This window comes from Monodon monoceros, unplaced genomic scaffold (genome assembly GCF_005190385.1).
Source record: "Monodon monoceros isolate NGI ecotype Baffin Bay Population unplaced genomic scaffold, NGI_Narwhal_1 Super_Scaffold_18, whole genome shotgun sequence".
NCBI lineage: Eukaryota > Metazoa > Chordata > Mammalia > Artiodactyla > Monodontidae > Monodon > Monodon monoceros.
In genome coordinates, this window is record NW_021703774.1 from 149,201,651 (window position 1) to 149,224,606 (window position 22,956).

Consider the following 22,956-nt stretch of genomic DNA (forward strand, 5'->3'; position numbering starts at 1 on the left):
TAGAATGGCATTCAAGGATCTCTGCAAGATTTCAATTCTGTTTTGCAGTTTCCTTCCCCACTACACACACACACACACACACACACACACACACACACCCCTACGTTCTAGCCTCATTGGGCTACTCATAGCAACCTTGAAAATGTCATGTTGTAATAATACAGTATTATATTATCCACTGTCTACCAAATACTTCTTGTATGCCTGGCACTGTGTAAAGGTATACGTATACTATCTCATATCATATCTATTCTACCAATGAGGAAACTAAGCCCCAAGAGTGTAAAGTGACTTACTAAGCTAACAAATGATTTATCCGTCTCTGTACTTCTGTCTGTAGAATGATCTCCCTGCCTCCATCCATTTCTACCTTCCAAAACACGACCTTCTTTTAAAGGTCCAGCTTCATTGCTACCTCCTCCAGGAAGCTTTCCTTGGAGGACAGGAAGGGAAGAATATCTTCCCTCTAGTGGGCAGATACTGGGCCCTTCTTCCTTAAAGGGCTGACTGAGCCCATCATACAGATGGAGGAGGCCCAGAGATGTGACAACGGTCCAAAGTTGTGCTGTCTTTTGCCTGGACCAAACCTCCAAGATCTCAAAGACCCTGTCTGTGGACAAGGAAGGGTCTTCCTTCCTGAGGGGCAGAGCCATTGTTGCTTATAGGAAATAGAGCTTTTGTAGGTGGAACTGACCTCCTGCTGGGAGGATGGGGCTGGGTTTCCCCTGCTCTTACACTCAAAAAGTCTCTAGATTCAAAGCCCTTTTCACAAGTTCTATACACACCCATATTTGCTTGCTTTTCATCTCTCTCCTTCATAAGGGCAGGATGGTCCATGAATGTTTAGCTCGCATGTCTTCCCCAGCACTTGGAACAGAGCAAGACTGGCTCTTAGAAATGCCACATAAAGTTTGTTGAATGACAAACGAATGAATCCAGAAAACAAAGCTCTGACATTCCTGCTATACTACAGAGACCTCACCTGCAGCCATGTCCTCACCATGACGTTTTTTTTCCTTCCTCTTCCCAACCCTGGACTCATTCTTTCTCTTGACAGATCATACCATCTATCCAGTACAGACCCACTGTGCTGGGATGAACAGTGCTGGCAGGCTTTAAACCACTGGGTGGTCTAGGAAGTCTTCCCTGAGGAGGGGATCTACCTGTAGGTGGAGTGCTCCCTAAATGTTTCTTGATTTAATACACTAACTAGAATATAAACTTCATGAGGGAGAGAGGGACTTCCTCTGCCTTGTCCGTCATGGTATCCCCCAGCACCTTTATCCGGTATTGACAGAGAATGAGCCCATTTCTTTGAATGAATATATAATACTAATATTTCTTCATTCATTTAATCAAATCAATGCTTTTCAATGGGAGTGTCTGTGTGCTTTTAGTAATTTCCATTTTTGGTCATCACAGTGATGATGAGGGTGGTTCCTGGCATTTATGGAAGAAGAGATGCCATCTCTATTATATCTTGCAATGCACGGGGACAGGGCCACATGGAGTAGACTTGTCCCATGTACCACATGGCTTTCAAATGACCTGCCAGACCCTCATGCAGATGAAAAATCTTTTCATAACTATCAGAGCTTAGACCCAGACTCCCTTTTACATGGGAACAGAACATATTTTGTGCCCTTAAATATCAACTAAATTTCCAGGAACACCACTACCTTGTAAATAGAAAGATGATTGTATTTTGTTTTATTGAAGCTTTCCCCAAATTTGTTCATCTTTCCAGAGAATCCCGTCACCCACGGGCACTACTGCATTAGTAGCTGTCGTGTTCCCAATGATTCTACCTTTAGGTCTCAGTATTCTAAAAACTTCAGAACGTCTTCTCCGTTATTTGGGCCCAGTCATTTACATAGCGGAGCACCTATTATGTAACTATAATTTATCTTATGTCATCTTTATTTTACAGTTAGGCAAGACATCGATTATAAATATGATGCGTGCCGGTGGGTAACTTTATCCCTGGGTTCTAGTTCCGGAGGGGCGGGTGATTTACTCTCTACCCACTCGTAGGGAAAGCGGCCGTTGGGTCCGGCGGAGGCCCCAGCGGAGCGGTCCTCCGCGCGCCAGGGGTCGCTGTGGCGCCGCGCGGCCGTGCCGGGACCCTCTCGCGTGGCCGCCCCGCCTCGGGCCCCCGGGCCGAGTGGGCGGGCACGACTGCGCCCAGGTCGCGAGGCGCCCTTCGACCAGCAGCGCCCGGGGCGGGCGGGTATAAATGGAGCGGTGGCTCCCCCAGCCGCCTCTCTCCGCCCCGGGTCGCCGCAGCCTCCGCCGCTTTCGGGCCTAGCAGCCTGAAGGAAAAAAAAAGAAAAAGATAAAAAAAAACCCCGAAAACCCTTTAAAATCTTAAAAAAAAAGAAGGAAAGAAAGAAAAAAGAGCGAATCCTCCTCGGAGAACCCGCGGGGAAGTCACTTTTGCACGCTTCCGGCCTGCCCGACGCCGCTGCCGCCGCCGCCGCACCTGGGCGTTCGTCGGTCCCCGTCCGTCGGTCCGGTGGTGAGCCGCTCGCGCGCCCGCGTCCACGCGCCTCAGCCCGCCTCTCGGCCGCGCCGCGTGGCAGCCCCGCGCCCGCCGCCCTCGCCCCCCGCGCGCCGGCCTCCGCGCTCCACGTGTCCGCGCTGCCCTTCGCCGGCCCGGCGTGGGAGGCGGCTGCGCGCTTCGGCCGCCCGGGGTTTGCCGAGTCGGCACCGACAAATATTTGGTTTCCCTCTTCCCTGGGTTGCTGTAATCTTAAACCGTCGGGAGCCCGAGGCCTATATTTATAGAGAAACGCACGTTCCGGAGGCCGCCGTGGGCACCACTGGGTTGCCTCGGGAAGAATTTTTGTAATTTGGAGGACAGTCCCCGTTTTCATTGTTTTCATTTTTTGAAATTGGGAGCTTCCAGACCAGAACAGCTGAAAATTAACAAACTCCCAGGGAGGGCCATATTGTTTTTGAGAGCCTTTTGTCTGCGGGTGGGCAGTCTCGTCCGAGCCGTCCCCGCACTCCTCTCCGGCCCTCGGAGCCGACTCCAGCTTCTCTGAGCTTCACTGCCACCTGTGGGCCGCGGCTCGGAGCGGAGCCCCCTTTGTCCTGTGTGGCCCCCGCTAAGAAGTCCTCCTGGCGGGGCTCGGGGTGCTGGGGGCTGGGGAGATGAACGCTGCGGCCAGCAGCTACCCCATGGCCTCCCTGTACGTGGGTGACCTGCACTCGGACGTCACCGAGGCCATGCTGTATGAAAAGTTCAGTCCTGCGGGGCCTGTGCTGTCCATCCGGGTCTGCCGCGACATGATCACCCGCCGCTCCCTGGGTTATGCCTACGTCAACTTCCAGCAGCCGGCTGACGGTGAGTATAAGCGGTGGCCACAAGTCCGTGGGCTCTTTGGGGACCCTAAGATTCCTTCTCCGGGCAGGTCCCCACCCCCGTGGAGAGGGCATCGCGACAGAACGTTGCCACAGAAGCCCTAGTCGGGGACGAGCCATGGGAGTTGAGAACGCGGGATCCTGGCATCAGACGACCAGAGTTTCAGTCTTGCTTCCACAACACTTGCTAACCGGGTGACCTTGGGCTAATGGGTGCTGGTGGGGTTGGAGCCCAAGGAGGCTGTAAAACAGGACCAGAAGGAAGTCGCTGTCATTCCGTATGTGGGCGGTTTGCTCTGTGAGCCTTGCCTGGTCAGTGGCCAGGTGTTCGGGCCCCTCACAGGCCTGCGGAAGGGACAGGATGATTGAAACACAATTACTTAAAAAATTTTACCTAGGCAAAGCTGTTGCCCCCTCCCCTTACTGTACCCTGGGCTAAGAGTCTTTGACTTTGTGCTGGTAAGGGGTTTTTCCGGGCAGGTAGAAAGTAGGGGAACAATGTTGTGTGTTGAACTTGAGCAGGCACTTGTGTTAGCACCACCAGAGAGTGTGTGGTGCTGGGCCAGCTCCCTCCTCTGCGTGTTTGCCACCGGGGCGGAGGAGTTCTTTCTCTGGACAAGCCCTGGGCTGTGGAGCGTGGTACGCAGGTAGTCTGGGGAAGCGCCTCTTGGAAATCCGCTAGGCTGGTGGGGATTATGGCCTCAACCTGTGCACAGTGCTTTATACTTGACAAAACCCTTTTACTTCATCCCGTCTGAAGAAAATAGGACTTCTGAGGGAGAAAAGCAGCTGCAAAAGGTGGGAGGCTAAGCTGGGACTGTGGGTGCAGTGCTCTGCCAGCCCTGACTGGGGCCATAGCCCGGAGCGTGGAGAGGTATGCTGCAGGCCTGGCCCGAGTGAGGCCAGAAGAAACCTAATCAGGGGCTGCACGTGACTCCAGAATAAAAGGGAACAACTGTAGAGACCATTACTGGGAGAAACAAGCCATTCTGTGGCCAAGGATCTCCGGGTCCCTGTTTTTGTCACCACTTCGTTCACTGTCCGTGAAGCACAGAGAATGTCACTTGCCCAGGATGCAGCTGAGACCAGAGAATTGGACTTGTTGAGAGACACAAGGCACTGCTACCGTCAGTTCAGTGTGCTCTGAGTTGTGTCTGGCCACAGGGCACAAAGAAGGTAGCTGAGTGTGGCCTTTTAAGGGGGGAGTAGTGGGCACATTGGCTGTTGTCTGCCTCCTTGACTCTTCTGAGCAAAAGTCCTGTCACTTAGAGATAGTAGCAGAAGCCATTGGTTAGTGTGCCTGCCAACACATACCTCTGCAGGACCTCTCCCTGCTATAAATAAGTGCAGCCAGATTTGTCAGACTAAGCCGAGTTGCCTTGTGCAGACCTCTCCGGAAATAGACAGGAGCTGTGTTGAAATGGGCTGCTAATTCACGCAACACAGTTAGGGGTCCCAGGCTGTGGATCACAGAGTCCTCACAAGCGAGCCCTTCTTTCTGTCCCGGACTTGCACTGACTTGGATCTGCCGTCCCCACTTTCCCTGATCTCCTCCCCTCTCATGCTGAACCAGCCCACCTGAGGAAAGTGGGAAAGATGGTTGGAAATAGGGCAAAGGAGATATCTTGCTGGCTGACTGGACAGCTGAGCCTGTGGAGGGGCAGAGTTAGGGATTGTGTCCCTGTTTTAAGTGAGACGGTGCCTTGAGGCGGGAGAAACACCCTCTACCCCCATCCCTTCATGGAGGAGGAGATTCTGGGAGATGTCAGTGCGTAAGTCAGGGGAAGTGGGTCTGGGTCCTTTTTACTACCAGTAAAGAGAAGTGTTCTGCTGACAGGTAAGGGTTATTTTGGTCTCTGGTTCTTTAAATGGTCTCCGTGGTGTATACATGGATTGGGTTGGGAAGCTAAGGAAGCGTCCCCAAGCACTGGGTTGAGAACTTTGTTGGGCACCAGGGCATTTGAAAGTCCTGGAATTCCGTAGAACGCAGATGAAGACTTCTAGGTAGCCTAGAAACCACTAGGTGCAGGGCCTGCCTCCACTGTCAACTTAGGCAGAAAGGGGTTGCAGTTTCATCCTTCTTGTCCTGATGATACAAAGAACATTTCCATGTGTGGCCATCATTTTGATGATTGAGGCTTTTTTATCAGAATCAATTTCTGTTTTCAGAAATTGAAAATATAAGAAACTGGGTTGAATTTGGAGATAGCATATTTTCCCCAATCGACTGCTCACAGGTTTTTTTAGTCATTTGTCTCATAGACAGGTTGTAAACTAAGTGACAGCTAGTTGATAATGCTGATGCAATACCTTACTGAAAAATAATCAGAAAGTCTGCCATTAGTTTCTTAGTCAGTAGTTAGCTATACCGTTTAGCCATACTGAACATAAGTTTGTCCATTTTATAAGAGGGATCATTTCACCTCTTCCACCTCCATCCTGGTGGGCACTAGGCTGCAAAGTCGTTTATAAATGATAAAGCTTAGTCAAATGTGAGGTGTTATTTGATCCTGGTGCTATAAACCCATTTAGATTATCTTGCATAACCTCCTTACCCCAGAGGGGTTGAGACTTCTGCCATGAAGGAGGACGATTAGCTAGAACTTAGCCTCAGTAGCACTGCAGCCTAGAGGAATCTGATGTCCTTTAATTTTGATAGAGTTGAATTTCATCAGAGTGCTTACCTTGAAAGTTCTGGAGTTATCTGTTCCTGGGATGGTGGCAGGTAACATTTTATATCCTTGACTGAAATATGTTTCTCTCTTGCAGCTGAGCGGGCCTTGGATACCATGAACTTTGATGTGATTAAGGGAAAGCCAATCCGTATCATGTGGTCTCAGAGGGATCCCTCTTTGAGAAAATCTGGCGTGGGAAATGTCTTCATCAAGAACCTGGACAAATCTATAGATAACAAGGCACTTTATGATACTTTTTCGGCTTTTGGAAACATTCTGTCCTGCAAGGTAAACACTGATTAAATGATTTCAGCAGAATAATTACAGAATCATGAAAACAAATACCAGATGGGGAATTGCTTGGAATTGGGTGACCGGGTATGATAATTTCCAAAATGCTGGAAATGGCTCTGAAGTCTAAAAGTTCACTGCAGCAAACCTCGGTGCCACAGCCCAGCATAAACCAGCAGGCGCTTTTGTGTCTTTGTTTATTCTTCCCTCTGCCTGAAATATCCTTCCTGTTTTCTAGCTTTGGAAGGCATCAAAAGGTTTCTCCTGGGGAGTAGGGGGCTGGAAAGTACCAGAGCAATGCCTCTGGTCTCCAGGAAGCTGTACTTAGTCATGTTAGAAGCATGAATTCACCCTCTTCCTTCTCCACGCACCTGTTTATGTGGAGCATTTTGTACAGCTCGTGTGGTGGTGGTTTACATGTCTGACTCCACACTAGACTGAAATTCTGTTGTGGGCTTGGAAACTGGTTCGTCACTCTGTAGCCCTGTGGTTTTGCACCCAGATCTTAATATATTTTTTTAATGAAGTAAGAAAACATTTGGAATAGAAGGAGCTTAATGGTGGCTACCATTCTTAAATGGAACATTATTGGGTACCCGCTGTAGTCTCCTGCCTTTTGAACATGGATGGGCTAGAGGCCTCTCAGACCCAGGAGCCCACACGGCTCTCGAGTCTCTGCAGCTGGGCAGTGGCGCTGAAGTGGCCCGCCTTGTTTTTGACAGGTGGTGTGTGATGAGAACGGCTCTAAGGGTTATGCCTTTGTCCACTTCGAGACCCAGGAGGCTGCCGACAAGGCTATCGAGAAGATGAATGGCATGCTCCTCAATGACCGCAAAGTGTGAGTGTCCCAGTCTGGAGCAACAGCCGTCGCATGAGCCAGCCGTGGCCCCACCTCGGTATTAACTGGCACACACAAGGCGGCTACTGGTTCTCGGCCCAAGTGTGGCCTGCTCCTACCTCTCCACTCCAGGGCTGGTGAGTCTCCCTGCCCGAGCCGTGGCAGCCCTTTTGACTCGCCAAGGTGGGCTTTCTGCCCAAGCCATGGCTGGCCTGCCGCCTCTCCCTTAAAAGCATCCGTCTGTGGGTTTTGTGAGCGTCGGCAACAGGGGCTGGCTGGAAGGCAGCTCTTAAGCCCACTCTGAGCAGGGGTCTTGGCCAGCAGCAGAGTGGAGAGGGCCCTGGACTGACCAGGAGCTGTGTACTAGTCATGTGACCTTGGCCTTCTGTGATTCAGGTCTTTCCGTGGGGTCACTCGCTAGGGGCTGATGCAAATTGTCCCCTCCACGTGGCTAACTTATGACTCAGTGGTCTTCAAATACAAGGCTGGCTCCACAGCAATAATTAATTTGGTTACGATGAAAAGTCTTATCCCATTGCAGAAGACTGTTCATAATAGACCTTGTTGCTTTGGTGTGGTTATTTCAGAATGGAGAGATGGGGATCTTAGTTAAGCCATGCAGGGAGAGAAGGGACAATAAATCTTGGTTATGACAAGAGTCATTTCTGTCCTTTGTGTTACTGAACAGACCAGGGGATGGCTTGTGTTAATGATGTGCATGTGCCCAGTGGTCAGGTCTTCTAAAGGTATCACTGGAAAAAAGCCTAAAGATTTTTCATGTATGGATACCTTTCCCTATTAAGTGTAAACAGCACCAAAACAAAGGAAGAAAAGCAAAGGCTACCTCTTAGTTCACTCCAACAGTCTCACTCCTAGGATTAACCACTGTTAACAGTTTGGTTTGTATCCTTCCAGACCTTTTCTATGCATTTACATAGATGCACAGAAATGAACGTTTTAAAAACATGGTCATCAGGTTTCTTCACGAAGGCAGTGTGATGTGGTAGGAGGAGCCCTGGCCTGAGCCAGGAGCCCTGGGGCTGGTCCTTGTAGGACAGTCCTGCCTCTTTCTCTTTCTACTGGGGAGTTGGGACATCTCTGAGCTTGCTCTCTTGGTGGTTGGATGGGAACTCGTGTGTTTTAACCTCTCCTGTCAGCCTTTAACCTGCGTTCCTTCGGGCCCCTGGAAATCATGTTTTGTTCCTCTGAGTGATCACTGTTTTTCACGGTTTCTTTTTAGGTTTGTGGGCAGATTCAAGTCTCGAAAAGAGCGGGAAGCTGAGCTTGGAGCCAAAGCTAAGGAATTCACCAATGTTTATATCAAAAACTTTGGGGAAGAGGTGGATGATGAGAGTCTGAAAGAGCTATTCAGCCAGTTTGGTAAGTCAGGGTCCTTTGTCCTGTGTGTCCCCTTTCACAGTCCACCAGACCTGGAATTCATCTATTTTTACTTAACAGATGAGCCCACCTAGACCCAGAAGTAAAATGCCTTGTATGACAAAGGCCACAGGGTAGATAGGAATAGACTCGAGGCCTCGGCTCTTGGCTTCATCCTACTTTGTCCCATCCCCAAGGCCATCTCAGCAGCTTGGTCAGAAGTAGAAGGCCAGGCATGGTGCCTCTTTCTTAGAGTCCATCTGGGCTCAGCAGGAGCTTGCTTCAAGTGGGCTCCTAGAGAAGCCTTCTCTCCTTGAGCTGTGATAGAGATGCTGTTACTAATAGTTCTGTCTTTGGTAACAGGTAAGACTCTAAGTGTCAAGGTGATGAGAGATCCCAGTGGGAAATCCAAAGGCTTTGGCTTTGTGAGTTATGAAAAACACGAGGATGCCAATAAGGTGAGAGCACCATGAGGGTCGGGGAGGATTTGTAGGGAGTGGCCCTAGTGTGTGGACAGGGCCTTGCCAGCACATGGTAGAGCTGAGCTGTAATTGTCTGAGTACCTAGTAGTGATGCATGGTCACTGTGCTCTGGAATTGTCTTCCTGAGGGATTTCACATAACTGTTTTCAAAGCACTTGGCATGTGCCCATCACCTCAGCTGTTCAGCCCTGTAGGTTGAAAGAGTAGGGCAGGCATTTGTTCCCATTCATAGGTGAGGGAACCAAGGGTCCCGAGTTGCTGATCTGATAAAAGAACAGTAGCCGCTTCCGGGAGAACCATTGTGCTAGGCCCTCAACATGTATCACTCAATACCCTGAAAGAACCTAAGGAATTTAGTGGCAGCCAGATTATCAACCTAGGCTCATGTCTACCATGCTTGTATTTATACAGCTGTACAGTTTTTTCACTGAATTATCTGGACCAGTGACCCATTTAAATATTAACCCCATTTTACTGATGAGGAAGTTTGGATTGGCTTAGCTGACTTCAGAGTGAAATTAATTTTTAGCCCTGTAGGGAAGATTTTTTCTCTCAGAATATTTGGTGGGACTTAACAGACCTCCAGAGCAAGGCCCCTGCCTCTGCATCTTGATTTAAAATCATGTATTTCCTCTTCAGGCTGTGGAGGAGATGAATGGAAAAGAAATCAGTGGGAAAGTCATTTTCGTCGGCCGTGCACAGAAGAAAGTGGAACGGCAGGCCGAGTTAAAGCGAAAATTTGAACAGCTGAAACAGGAGAGAATTAGTCGGTATCAGGTAAGACGTGGTCTCAGCCCAGCCTACCAGCAGGGGCTGTACCACGAGATGTTGGCAAAAGCGTCCCTAGTTTGGCAGGCTTTCTTTTTGGGGACCACGAGTCTCCTCATTTCTCTCAAGATCATCAGGTTTAACAGGATGTACCTACCAGATACAGCAGCGGTTCTGGAACAAGGATGAAGATAATTTATTCATTTAGGGACTCTATTCTGGAAGCCTCAGCCTGTTGTTCTTAGTCATGTGCGTTCTGTTTACTTAAATGATACCACTTTGTTTGGAACGGTGTAAGGAGAGCCCTGCTAGGTCAGTGGTCAGCCAGACCAGCTGTGAGAAAGGCTGGGACTGTATCGATGGTCCTGTCAGAGTCTTCAGCAGTAGATTCTCAGCCTTGAGCCTGCATCAGAATCCCCTGCAGGGCTTATGAAAACAGATTGCTGGGTCCCACAGCTTCTGATTCATTAGGTGTGGGTTCTGGCCTGAGAATTTACATTTCTGACGAGTACCCAGAGATACTGCTATTGCATGTCTGGAGCCCATATTTTGAGAACCACTGTCTTAGGAAATGTGTGAGGTATACAAGTGCAATTAACAGATCTTTCTGCTTCAGGGGGTGAACCTCTACATTAAGAACTTGGATGACACCATTGATGATGAAAAGTTAAGGAAAGAGTTTTCTCCTTTTGGATCAATCACCAGTGCTAAGGTATTTTATACTGAGATGTGGGGATTGAAAGCAGAAGTTGTAAACTTGCAGAGGTTTATTGCATTTGCTTCATTGAAGGAATAGGATCTAAATTTTCATTTCTGAGAGTAGTTACCACATTCATCTAGCAAATTCCTCCTGGCATTCGGTTACCCATCTGAGTATATGTTCTGGAAAATGACATTTTGTTAGGTTAACATTGCACTGTCTCCCAAGTACTGGGATGTGGAGATGCATCTGGCTCAGTGCCTCCCTGCCAGCCCCCCAAGAGCACCTGAATCTTTCCCATTCTTTGCTGCTTTGTGCTGGTGTGGGGACAGATGGTGCCACAGCATGAGCAGGGGAAATCCAGACAGGTTGTCTTTCACTTGTCTTGAGGCCTGTCTCTACAACTCTGCCACACATTCCTTGAACGAAGGTGTTTTGATGATTTTGGAGCTGGGGTTGGGAACTTCCATCTGGTGTCCTAAAGAAGGAGAGGGGAGTGGAAAGTTTGTTTTTCCGTGTTTTGCAATGTGCATCATCTTGATTTTCTTTGATAATGATAGCAACTGAGTTAGCTGGGGGAGTAAGTACAAACCCCCTTGTGAAGATAAGGATGAGACGAGAATGCTGGTTAGGTGAAGATGTTGTATTGTGTGTCCTTGGTGCTTTGGGTGTGTGGTGGGCACTGATGGCATTGGAAAGTTTTGGGGCATAGCCTGTTGCAGACTCTATGCCTGCTCCACAGAGGTGAGGCAGATGTCACAGAGTCCTCCAGGGGATGAGAAAGAAGGCCAGCGGGCCGGTAAAGACTTGGTGACCCTGCCCTGGCCCTTAGCTTGTCACTCACAACCCAGGAGCATTATCAGTGGTTGCAGGGCGTTGGCCAGAAGCCACCCCAGGAATTTCCTCAGTTCCTCACCCCCTCCCTCCTATCACCCCCATGACGGGCCTCCAGCAGCGCAAGGAATGATAGTCTCTCTTAGCGGACCAGCACAGGAGTCAAGATGGCATTTGCAAGAAGAGAGCAAAAGAACCGTATCTTGAAGTTTCCCGGCACCATGCCCAAGATCAAGGTGTCACATTACTTTCACACACCTTACTGGTCCACCTTGTTGGTAGACAGGTGTTGGGTTGATACACAATCTTTACTCCCATGTCCTCCACTTCAGGAGGCTCACCAGGCGGTGAGCTAAGACATGAGTGAAATGTAGAGATTACAGAGTGAGACTAGAATCCAGCTGCTTGTCTCCCGGCTGGTTGTAGTTCTGCTGTGTTTATTCTCATTGAATTAATGGTGGCAGTCATTGATTTTATGACTCCTGCCCACATGTATTTCAAAAGCATGTCCTAACCTTGCTAAGAGCTTACTAAGTTTTGTTCACCAAGGTCTTGGGCAGATGAGTTTTACAAATAAGTTGCTTGATGCTAATGTCCAGATCTCTGTGAGTTCCCAGAGATAGCTATGCTTCTAGGTACGAGGAAACATCTTTGGGTTCCTGGTTCAACCATTAGCCATATCACAGTATTTGGGAACTTGAGTCACCTGGGGATCTAAAAAGGAAAAAACTTAGTTTCTCCCTTTAGACTTTGTGATTCAGTTGGTGACTCATTTGGTCTGGGGTCCATCGTGGGACTGGACTGTGAAGCCTTGACCTAGACCTGGTAACTCTTGGCGTGGAACCCAGGTTTTAACACACAGACACCTTTGTGCTAAGTGGCTGGTCTCGTTTTGTAGGTGATGCTGGAGGATGGGAGAAGCAAAGGGTTTGGCTTTGTCTGCTTCTCATCCCCTGAAGAGGCAACCAAAGCAGTCACGGAGATGAACGGACGCATCGTGGGCTCCAAGCCACTGTATGTCGCCCTGGCCCAGAGAAAAGAAGAGAGAAAGGCTCACCTGACCAACCAGTATATGCAGCGGGTGGCCGGGATGAGAGCGCTCCCCGCCAATGCCATCTTAAATCAGTTCCAGCCTGCAGCTGGGGGCTACTTTGTGCCAGCAGTTCCACAGGTGGGTATGCAGTATGCTCATGTCTCCTTGGAACCTGCCTGCTGATAGCTGCTCCTATAGTCCGCAGTGGTTGGGGAGAGGGATTTTTGGATATTGGAATTCTAGAATGTCACAGTAAAGATCCTTCAAATAAAACAAGGAAGGACTTAACTCGTGGTTGTGCACACACAGTGACAGGGGTAAAGTAAAAGAGTCCCTGTTAACTGGCTGTCCCTCCCCCAAGCTCTTGAGTAGAGAGCGCCTCTGTCCTGAATAATTAGCCTAGGGCCTGGTAGTGAGATGAGGTGAGATGAGATACTTCTCTAGTGTGGCTTCAGGTCCTTAAATAAAAGGGCTTGGCTGCTCTTTCTTACAGGCTCAGGGAAGACCTCCATATTACACACCTAACCAGTTAGCACAGATGAGGCCTAATCCACGCTGGCAGCAAGGTGGGAGACCTCAAGGTAGGTGGTGGGGAACAGTGATTTGATCACCCAGGATGTACCTGTCCTGGCCTCCCCTCCCTGCCCCCTCTGAGGCACAGCCTAGGTTCGGCTGTGTCGTTCATCAGTGACGTGCATTTTTTTTAATTAATTTATTTTTACATCTTTATTGGGGTATAATTGCTTTACAGTGGTGTGTTAGTTTCTGCTTTATAACAAAGTGAATCAGTTATACATATACATATGTTCCCATATCTCCTCCCTCTTGTGTCTCCCTCCCTCCCCCCGCCTCCCTATCCCACCCCTCTAGGTGGTCACAAACCACCAAGCTGATCTCCCTGTGCTATGTGGCTGCTTCCCACTAGCTAGCTATTTTATGTTTGGTAGTGTGTATATGTCCATGCCTCTCTCGCTTTGAGTGACGTGCATTTTTTGTCTCTTCACCAGGCTTCCAAGGAATGCCAAGTGCTATACGCCAGTCTGGGCCTCGTCCAGCTCTTCGCCATCTGGCTCCAACTGGTAATGCTCCGGCCTCTCGTGGCCTCCCTACTACCGCTCAGAGAGTCGGTGAGCAAACTGGCCTTGAAGTGTGGCCCGGGGAGGAGGGAGTCAGGACGACTAGGCTCTGCTCAGGGTTGGTCAGTTCGTTGGGCTCACCATGTTGTCCGGTCCTGGTTCTTTACTCTTAGCTGTGTGCTTAGGTGGGTACTTAAGGAGCAGGGAAACAGTATGAGTTCTGAGTGTTGGTTCCTTTTAAGATTCTTTGCCTCATCGGTGATTCACGTGAACAAGGTTAATTGTAGAAATTTGTTAGCTGAATGACGACAGAGGCAGCCTGTTCTTTGGGTGGGGTTGGGAGATTCAAGGGACTTTTTTGCAGATTATGTCCTGTGTTCCAAGAGGTGGCAAGAGTTGTATGTTTTCTGTTGGCTTTTCCTCGAAAGTAGTGGTAGTGGCCCCATGTGTGATGTGTGCTGTATGAACATGCTTTGGAATTGCTCCTTCCGTGGGACGTGGCCAGTTGGACATCTGCTGCCAACACTGATGTGCATTTGCTGGTCTGTTGTAGGGTCTGAGTGCCCGGACCGCTTGGCTATGGACTTTGGTGGGGCTGGTGCCGCCCAGCAAGGGCTGACTGACAGCTGCCAGTCTGGAGGTGGTATTGGATGCACACAGAATGGGGAAAGATGGGATTTGACGGGTCTTTGCCCAGACCGATGGGCTTTAATTTTACTTGTCCTTTTCCTAAGGTGTTCCCACAGCTGTGCAGAGCCTAGCGCCTCGTGCCGCTGTTGCCGCCGCTGCTCCTCGGGCTGTTGCACCTTACAAATACGCCTCCAGTGTCCGCAGCCCTCACCCTGCCATCCAGCCCCTGCAGGTGAGGTCCATCAAACAGAACCCTAGAAGGGTCCCCCCTGCTTCCACATGATTCAAAAGCTGCCTTGCTTGGATTCCCTCAACAGGTATTAAATGCCTGCTCTGTGTCAGGGAGCCGTGTCCCGTGTGGTGACCCTGCCCTTGGGGGACTCTCTAGTGGGAGAGAAGGGGCTTGCAAGTGTTCTTCTGATAATGGTTGGCTCAGCAATGCCCCCGAGGAGGCAGCTGTGCTTCCTGCTCTCCTCACCGCGTGCATGGGCTCTCTCAGCTCTTTGAAGCTTCCATTTCACTTTCACATCCAGTGGTCGAATTGATCCTTAGCTGCTCTCCAGGTGACTGGGTGGCAAAGAACATCTTAGATGAAAGGTTCATCTTCAGAGGTATTAGGCTGGGTGGAGGAATTGGACCTGGATCTCAGGTTCTCTAAGCTGGAGCTGCTATCTCTAGAGTTGTGCCTCTCAGGCAGGCCAAGCAGCGAGCTTGTGGCAGAACTCTGCAGTTTGCTTGGAGGAGCTGTGCTGGGCCTTGCTTCCTCCTGCTCTGTGCTCTGAGTTGGAAATTTCCCAGAACTTGGCACTATGAGAAATATTTTTGCCTACAAGACCCTACTTTTAGCACTGTGACTGGTATTGACGGTCCTCAGCATTTAATACAATAAAAACATGCGGTTCAGTGAAAGTGATACAGGATGTAATTATAAGCATTTTCCTATTCATGTCCTTCAACCCAGTCTCTACTGGGAATTCACCCTAAAGGAAAACTAACTTTCAGGAAAGGGCTACACATACAAGTGTTCATGGTATCTTATTTATTAACAAGGCTTCAATGTCTTGGGCAGCGTTGGGTAAATTATGATCATTGTAGCCTTGAGTAAAGTAAAATCATTTGGTAAATGATTGTGTAGCATTGTAGGTTTTTTTTAGTCATTTCCCTTCTCTTCGAATAGCACGTGGCATTTTAACTGTGGTTGGTTGTGTTTTTTGCTCACACCACTCTGTTCCTTTACCTGAATCCCCAAGACTGCAGTCAGTTCCCTGACAGCAAAGACAACTACCTCCTTCTCCTCTTTAACTCAGTAGACTCGAGTGGTTGTGCACATGACCACTGTCACTGTACTTACCCGGGTGCTAATCCGCCGCCTCTCCTGGTTCCCAGGCACCCCAGCCTGCGGTCCACGTGCAGGGGCAGGAGCCGCTGACCGCCTCCATGCTGGCCGCAGCACCCCCGCAGGAACAGAAACAGATGCTGGGTGAGTGACCCACGTGCTTGCAGAAGAGGGGGCCAGAGCTGCTACTGACCTGGACACCAGCATCCCTTCTCTACTGGGATGCCACTGGGTTTTTCACGGAATACCTTCCCACAGGTGAACGTTTGTTCCCGCTCATCCAGACGATGCACTCAAACCTGGCTGGGAAGATTACGGGGATGCTGCTGGAGATTGACAACTCGGAGCTGCTGCACATGCTGGAGTCCCCCGAGTCTCTCCGCTCCAAGGTGAGCAGGCTACCAGACCCCCGCGGCTTCCGCTCACTCGGCTCAGGAGGACACGGGGTGGCCTTGGACACCCAGGGGCGGCAGAGAGAAGGGTCTGCTGCCCCTGTGACCTCCTCGTGCCTCGCCTGTGACCTGAGGGCTGCTGGCGCGTGGGTATCTGGGAAAGCGGTCAGCACCAGGAGAGGCCACCGTTGGGCCTGGGTGCCAGGGAGGGGTGGAGGGGCTCTCCTCAGGTGTCACTGACCACCTGAAATTTCTCACAGGTGGATGAAGCTGTGGCGGTCCTACAGGCTCATCATGCCAAGAAAGAAGCTGCCCAGAAGGTGGGCGCTGTTGCTGCTGCTACCTCTTAGACAAGGACAAACCGTATGTTTGGCTCTTTATTTTCTGCAATGGTTATGACTCTTGAACCATCTCCCTGAAAGATTAGGGGCAATGTATATGTAGAGCCATGTTTCTATCCCTTAACCTGATAACTTGGGCAGGCTGTCACCTGGGTTTTTTCTGTCACCTGGATGAGTTAATATGGAAAAAAGAGAGTCCTGGTGGTAAATTAGAAGACACAAACAACAGTTTTCTCCATAAAGAGCACCTGGTTAGATCTTTCTCAAGAATCACCTTGTTTGTCTCGAATAATGGTGGATATATGAGGCATTGTCATAATCCGATCCCACAGCCTCATTTCTATGAACATCTCCCTAGTTTGGCTTGAGGTTGTGAGGTCAGTTGTGTGGCATCCACAGTTTAGCTCTGGAAACACAGCGGGCAGAGGCCTTGGTGTCAGAGTGAGAGAGACAGACACACCTGGCTACAGTTACAAGGTGTGTTCCCATCGACTTCTGCATTTGGGGGCCAGGGCCTCTGTCTGCAGGGACTTGGGGCAGTGAAGCTTAACTAGGACCTCTGACGAGGACTGGTGGTTGCCTCCAGATGGAGAAAAGAGAGGACCAAATGAACATGGGCAGAGGCAAGGGAAAAGAGCACATGGTAAGGGCCAGAGCTCGTGTGTTGGTAGGGCTTGACTTGGCATAGTCATAGCCCCTTGTCAAGGGCCTGAGCCCTGTCATTTTGAGTTTAAGCAAGGATGGCCAGGAAGGGTCAAGGTTGGGGCTTTACATACAAGTACCCTCGAAGGCACTGGTTCTTAACCAGGGGTGCCTTCTCAGAGGACATTTGCCAATATCTGGAAACATTTTTGGTTGTCACAACTGGGAATATTACTGGTATCTAGTTGGGAAGAGGCCAGGGATGCAGCTAAACGTCCTGCAATACACAGGACAGCCCCCACAGAAGAATTATCAGTGGGCACCAAGGCTGAGACCCTGCTCTACAGTACTTACATCAGAGATTTCCGTGCGTCTCTGAGGTTTTTTTGATTTTGTATTCATAGTGTCGGTGCTTTTCTTTTCAGGATTCAAAAGCCAAATAAACCCTCATGGAATTCAGCTCAAGGTTTGAAGACGTCCTAACTTGTCCTATGGACCTCAACACCAAGAACCACAAATTGCAAATTTAATAGGTCATTTTGTATCAAAAGGTCAATTATGAAGCACCTAGAATTTTTCAATTAAAAGAATATATTCTCTGGGTTCTGATGTGGCCCAAACAGTGTTAACTTTTTTTTTTTTCTATTGTGAGTTTGATTTTTTCTCCCCAGAAACTGGTTTTATTTGATGTACCCAAGTCTTAAGTTTCTCAATAAAGAAAAAATCTCCATAAAACTGCCTCTGTTTTTCTCTGACCACAGTTTTCTGTATAAATTCCAGTTTTCACTGCAAGTAATTTTTGGATGTAAATAGGGTCAAGTGAAGTTCTGTATATCTTGCCATCCTTTCCTGATGGTTATAAGATTATTTTGGATTAGCAATGTGTGCAGAACTGTCCCATTGTGTTCTACTGTGGGAGGACCTTTATATTGGGAACAGAAGTCTAGTACAGTCACAGCAGACCTTGGGTCTGGCACAGGAAAATCGGGTAAAGGGTGGCATTGGCGTGCTTTCCAAGGACACATGGTGAGACACGCAGAACCTATCTTGCCTCTCCCTTCTTGGACTGTGTTGCTTGGGGTTTGCCAGTCCCCTCTTATCTCCTACTGTCAGTTTATCCTGCAGGCAGGTCCACTTGCTCAGATTCTGCAGCTGGCAGTAGGAAAAGTTTCCAGAGATCCAAGTGGCTGGAGGCCTAAATGTTCTGTCGTTCCTTCAATCCTTGAAGCGACCTTAACCTGGTCAGGGTCAACTACTCTACTTGCCCTCCCTGTCCTGCAGCAACACTTTTTTTTCCCCTTCTTCCTTGAAACTTAGCAGGCTGTCCTTCCTCAGGGTCTTACCCAGGTGGTCCCTTTCCCTGCAATGTTCCCTGGTTTGTGCCTCTTGGCAGGTTCCCCCTTTTTCTCAAGGTGTGCTTTCGCCTTAACCGATGTAAAGGCCCAATCTAATGTAGGTTCCCCTATTTTCTAATGTCCGCAGTGAATGTGAGTATGTGTGTTTCTTCTATTGACGTCAGACTGTCCCTCCAAACCTAGCTTCCTGGGACCTGAGCAGTGTGGGAGCCTGCGTGCCAGCCGGTGAGGGGGTGGGGCCGTAGGCGGGGCCCAGGTAACGGCTTCCGGCGGAAGAGCCGAGGAGCAAGATGGCTGCCACCAAATGGGTCCTGAACTAGGGTGAGCTGGCGTGGGGTTGAGGCGGGGCTCGGACTGAGTCCAAGTTGGGGGCTGTGTGGACTGGGTGCAGACCCAGGGCCCCAGGCGGCGTGTGGCAGCCTGGGCCGGGGTCTCTTGTGGGGGTCTACCCCTCAGCTCGTGAGCAGCATCTGTGACCTAATGGCTTTGCGGGCCCTAGCTCTGCCCAGAGCCCTTTCCCCTCTGACCCTGGACCCTGGGAGGTAGTGAGATCTGTTATTGCGACCTCAGACCGCATCCCAAACTGTCATGCTCATTCATTCCCTAAACTCTGCAGCCCTGCCCCCTTAGGTAAAGGAACTCCAAGAATAGTTGGGAAATTACGGAAATAGCCTTGCTACGCAGGTTGGTGAACTCTATGATGCTATTGTATGGCAGTGTTAACAAGAGGCGGGTTGGGGGTTTTGGGAAATGACCACTCCATCCAGAGAGGTAAGGGCAAGCTTCCTGGAGGCACAGGGGCCAGAGATTTGAAAGATTAGGAGTTAAGCAGGTAGCTAAGCTGGAAGAGGCTGTTGCTTGAATGGAGAGCAGCGAGAGTGAAAGCCCAGAGGGGTGAAGCAGTCTAGCACTTGGGGCAAGTAATTTGCATTGGGGAAGCAAGGAGAGAAGAGGCTAGAGAGGTGGGCAGGGCTCAAGTTCTGAAAGTCTTACGTGCCATGCTAAGAATTTGGATTCTGTCCTGTGGTCATTGGTGAACTTTTGGAGACTATTTGGCAGGACAGTGATGTAATCAGATTTGCCCTTTCTTGGAGTCATTCTAGTGGCTGTGTAGAGAGAGGGAAACTGGAAGCAGTCAGCCCATTTACAATAACCAGGGGCTAGATGTAGGTCTGAAGAGGGATGGGGAGAGGAGTGTACCTCACAAGTCATTTGTATACCCAAAAGACTATAGGGACCCCTCCTTGCCCTCCCCGTGGCTGTCTTGCTGACAGGGTGTTACAGCAGCCGTACCAAGAGTGTGTGGGACATCGGTTCAGAAAGCACTTGGTGTCTTTGCAGGTGGGCTGGCAGAGGAGATGGATGGCAAAATTCTTCATGCTGCTTTTATTCCTTCTGGAGACATCACAGATATTCAGATTCCACTGGATTATGAAACAGGTGTTTATTCAGTGTCACTCACATTCAGCTGCCTAATGCCAGGAAAAGAACTTGAGACATTTTAAGTCATGAACATTCTGCGTATGGTTGGTATGTATTGAAGTTCAGGAGGATATCTCTCTAGGTCAGTGTGACTGTGATCTTGGTGATGGAATGTTCTGAGGACAGCAAGGCCAGGATGGTGGGGTGGTTATGGGCTGAAATTTACAGAGATTGACAATTTGTTGGATTTGAGGAAAGGCTTTCTCTACCTTGGAATCATTTGGGGGCTTTGATTTCTGATCATTTAATATATAAACCATATAGTAAGAACCAGTGGTGGGGGAGGGGGTGTGGGATGAATTGGGAGATTGGGATTGACGTGTATACACTAATATGTATAAAATGGATAACTAATAAGAACCTGCTGTATAAAAAAATAAAATTCAAAAAAAAAGAAAAAAGAGCCAGTAGGAAGATAATCTTAGAAGTATCTTAAAAGGTCTGGGTGTTGTATCACCCCACCGTCCCTGTTGACCAGACCTCCCTTCTTGGCAGCTATGCTTTTATTTTTGTTTTTTTTTTTTAATTTATTTATTTATTTTTGGCTGCATTGGGTCTTTTTTGCTCCACACGGGCTTTCTCTAGTTGTGGCGAGCGGGGGCTCCTCTTTGTTTCAGTGCACAGGCTTCTAATTGCAGTAGCTTCTCTTGTTGCAGAGCACGGGCTCTAGGCATGCGGGCTCAGTAGTTGTGGCTTGTGGGCTCCAGAGCGCAGGCTCAGTAGTTGTGGTGTACGGGCTTAGTTGTTCTGCAGCATGTGGGATCTTCCCGGACCAGGGCTCGAACCCGTGTCCCTTGCATTGGCAAGCGGATTCTTTTTTTTTTTTTTTTTTTTTTTTGCAGTACGCGGGCCTCTCACTGTTGTGGCCTCTCCCATTGCGGAGCACAGGCTCTGGACGCACAGGCTCAGTGGCCATGGCTCACGGGCCCAGCCGCTCCACGGCATGTGGGATCTTCCCGGACCAGGGCACGAACCCACGTCCCCTGCATCGGCAGGCAGACTCTCAACCACTGCGCCACCAGGGAAGCCCGGCAGGCGGATTCTTAACCACTGCGCCACCAGGAAAGCCCGGCAGCTATGCTTTTAAATAGCAGAGGGCAGCGGACAAGCTTAGCCTCGGCAGGGGAGCCTTGGCCTCTGCTCACCTGGATGAGTTTTCCCTCAGTTGGTGTCACAGTTATATGCACGTTTCTATTTGATCCTTGGCTGTTATTTTCTAAGATAGGAGTTTTAGACCCAGCCTTGCCACTGACTTTGTGCGACACTTAAACTCTCTGAGCCTTCATTGCCTCAATGCTTAAATGAAAAGATAAGATTGGCTTTTTGGTCCTTCTACCTCTGAGTTCTATAAATTAGTAACTCCTATTGCTCTTGCTCTCCACCAACTAAATTAACTTTTTCCTGAGGCCAAGCACTGTGCTTTAATAGTCACCTAACCCGGTAGTGAAGTCAGTGCTCTGTATGCAGTTGATGCTCAGTTGGAATGAGTAATTGACAGATCGACAACTTTTTCTACTTTCTGTAAGTCTTGTAAACAAAGATTCCCAAAATGCTTGGAAAGTAACTTAAATCTTTCATTCTCTTAGTGGTAGTATTGAATACTACAAAATTTAAAAACTTAGTTCACTATTTAGTATGTTTGTTAAAACACACAAAATGACTTTAATATTTCTGGAAACATTGTTGAATAAACCAAGAAAAATGTAAAAATTAGATTTTTGCTTTTTGAATGGCATCTGGATATGGCGTATTTCCTCCTATTGCCCACATATTAACTACCCATTTCTGCTATTATAGAAAAGCACCGAGGATTTGCTTTTGTTGAATCTGAGTTGGCAGAGGTAAGAAATATTCCCTGGTTAGTATTTGACTAGTGTTGCTGTTGTCATTGGTTACAAAAGGTGCCACTCGCTATTTGAGCGGATGTAGTAATTTTCTGGGGCTGCCATACAAATTACTACAAACTTTGTGGCTTAAAAAAACAGAAATTTATTCTTATAACTTGGAGTCTAGAAGTCTGAAATCAAGGTATTGGCAGGGCCGCGTCCCTCTGAGGAGTCTTTCCTTGAGTCTTCCTAGCAATCCTTGGCATTTTTTTGGCTTATAACTGCATCACTTCAGTCTCTGCCCCCGTCTTCACATGGTCTTTTCCACTGCGTGTATCTCTCTGTCTTCTCTTCTTATGAGGACACTAGTCATTGGAGTTATGGCCCACCCTAATTCATTATGACCTCATCTTAACTAATTTCATCTGCAAAGAGTATTTCTAAACAGGGTCACATCCTGAGGTTTGGATAGACCTGAAATTTGGGGGGACACTATTCAACCCTCTATAGTGGCTTGGTGGTGACAGTTGCCAAGAGACAGGAAGTTCTGGTTGAAGGAAGGCCCACAGGCCCTGGTTCAGAGTTCCCTTCATGTTGTCAGAATGTGAAAGACAGGCCCTGCAGAGCCCTGAGCCTTCTGACCTGGCGCTGCTCTTTCCTATTTCCTGTGTGTATTCTGTCTCCATAACCTGAGCACCCATCTTTACACCACCAGCTCCAACAAGCAGTTAGTACATGCTCTTTGTTAAATACATACAATCTAGGCCATAGGAAGGGAAGTAGCATCTTTTTTTCCAAAGCTTGTGGTACTGAGTTTTAATTTGCGTGCTAGCTACAAAAAGAGTTGAACTACACACATCAACTTTTTCCTTGTATTCTTTTGGCAGGATGCCGAAGCAACTATCAAAAACATGGTATGGCTGAGAATCTTGCTTTTCACTGAAGCTGTTTTTTGGTGCTACATGGGACCCTGATGCACATACTGTGTTTCCAGTTTCCACAGTTTCAAAGTTATAGAGGAAGCAGAAGTTGCCGTTATTTGAAAGTATTCACTAGGAACTGGCTGTTTATAAAATTAATTCTTATTCAGAAATCCTCCCCATTTAACATTTGTATAAATGTCAGCCATCTTATTGGCCAATCTCTCCCTGACATTTTTATATCTATGTCAGGAGTAAGCAAACTAAGTCTATGGGCCAAATCCATTCTGCAGGCTGTTTTTTTGTTTGTTTGTTTGTTTTTGTTTTTTGTGGTACACAGGCCTCTCACTGTTGTGGCCTCTCCTGTTGTGGAGCACAGGCTCCGGACTCACAGGCTCAGTGGCCATGGCTCACGGGCCCAGCCGCTCCGCGGCATGTGGGATCTTCCCAGACTGGGGCACGAACCCGTGTCCCCTGCATTGGCAGGTGGACTCTCAACCACTGCGCCACCAGGGAAGCCCTGCAGGCTGTTTTTTATATGGCCTATGAATTAAATGGTTTTTATACTTTTAAGGGTCATAAAAAAAAAAAA

The 22,956-nt window shown here is 48.8% G+C and overlaps 1 protein-coding gene and 1 non-coding gene across 16 annotated transcripts; both read left to right on the forward strand.

Moving 5' to 3' along the window:
* The first annotated feature begins 2,729 nt into the window (after positions 1-2,729).
* On the forward strand, positions 2,730-17,519 carry PABPC4 (poly(A) binding protein cytoplasmic 4). 15 transcript variants are annotated; one of them, XM_029229765.1, is made up of 16 exons: positions 2,730-3,349; positions 6,136-6,329; positions 7,055-7,170; positions 8,411-8,550; positions 8,911-9,005; positions 9,669-9,806; positions 10,414-10,509; positions 12,230-12,502; positions 12,858-12,945; positions 13,372-13,491; positions 13,994-14,080; positions 14,175-14,302; positions 15,457-15,550; positions 15,665-15,795; positions 16,059-16,161; positions 17,207-17,519. In XM_029229765.1, the coding sequence occupies exons 1-15, from the start codon at positions 3,157-3,159 to the stop codon at positions 16,146-16,148; spliced, it is 1,983 nt and encodes a 660-aa protein (XP_029085598.1). In that variant the 5' UTR covers positions 2,730-3,156; the 3' UTR covers positions 16,149-16,161; positions 17,207-17,519. The 15 variants fall into 15 exon arrangements, 11 of the variants coding, with proteins under 11 accessions (XP_029085598.1, XP_029085602.1, XP_029085601.1 ...); XM_029229769.1 differs by having other exon boundaries at positions 3,026-3,349; positions 13,372-13,443; XM_029229768.1 differs by having other exon boundaries at positions 3,050-3,349; positions 12,858-12,930; positions 16,059-16,118; positions 17,207-17,516.
* Positions 10,780-10,914, forward strand: LOC114900159. Its single transcript, XR_003794776.1, has one exon. It is a non-coding gene; the product is annotated as a small nucleolar RNA SNORA55 (small nucleolar RNA).
* Positions 17,520-22,956: the final 5,437 nt, after the last annotated feature.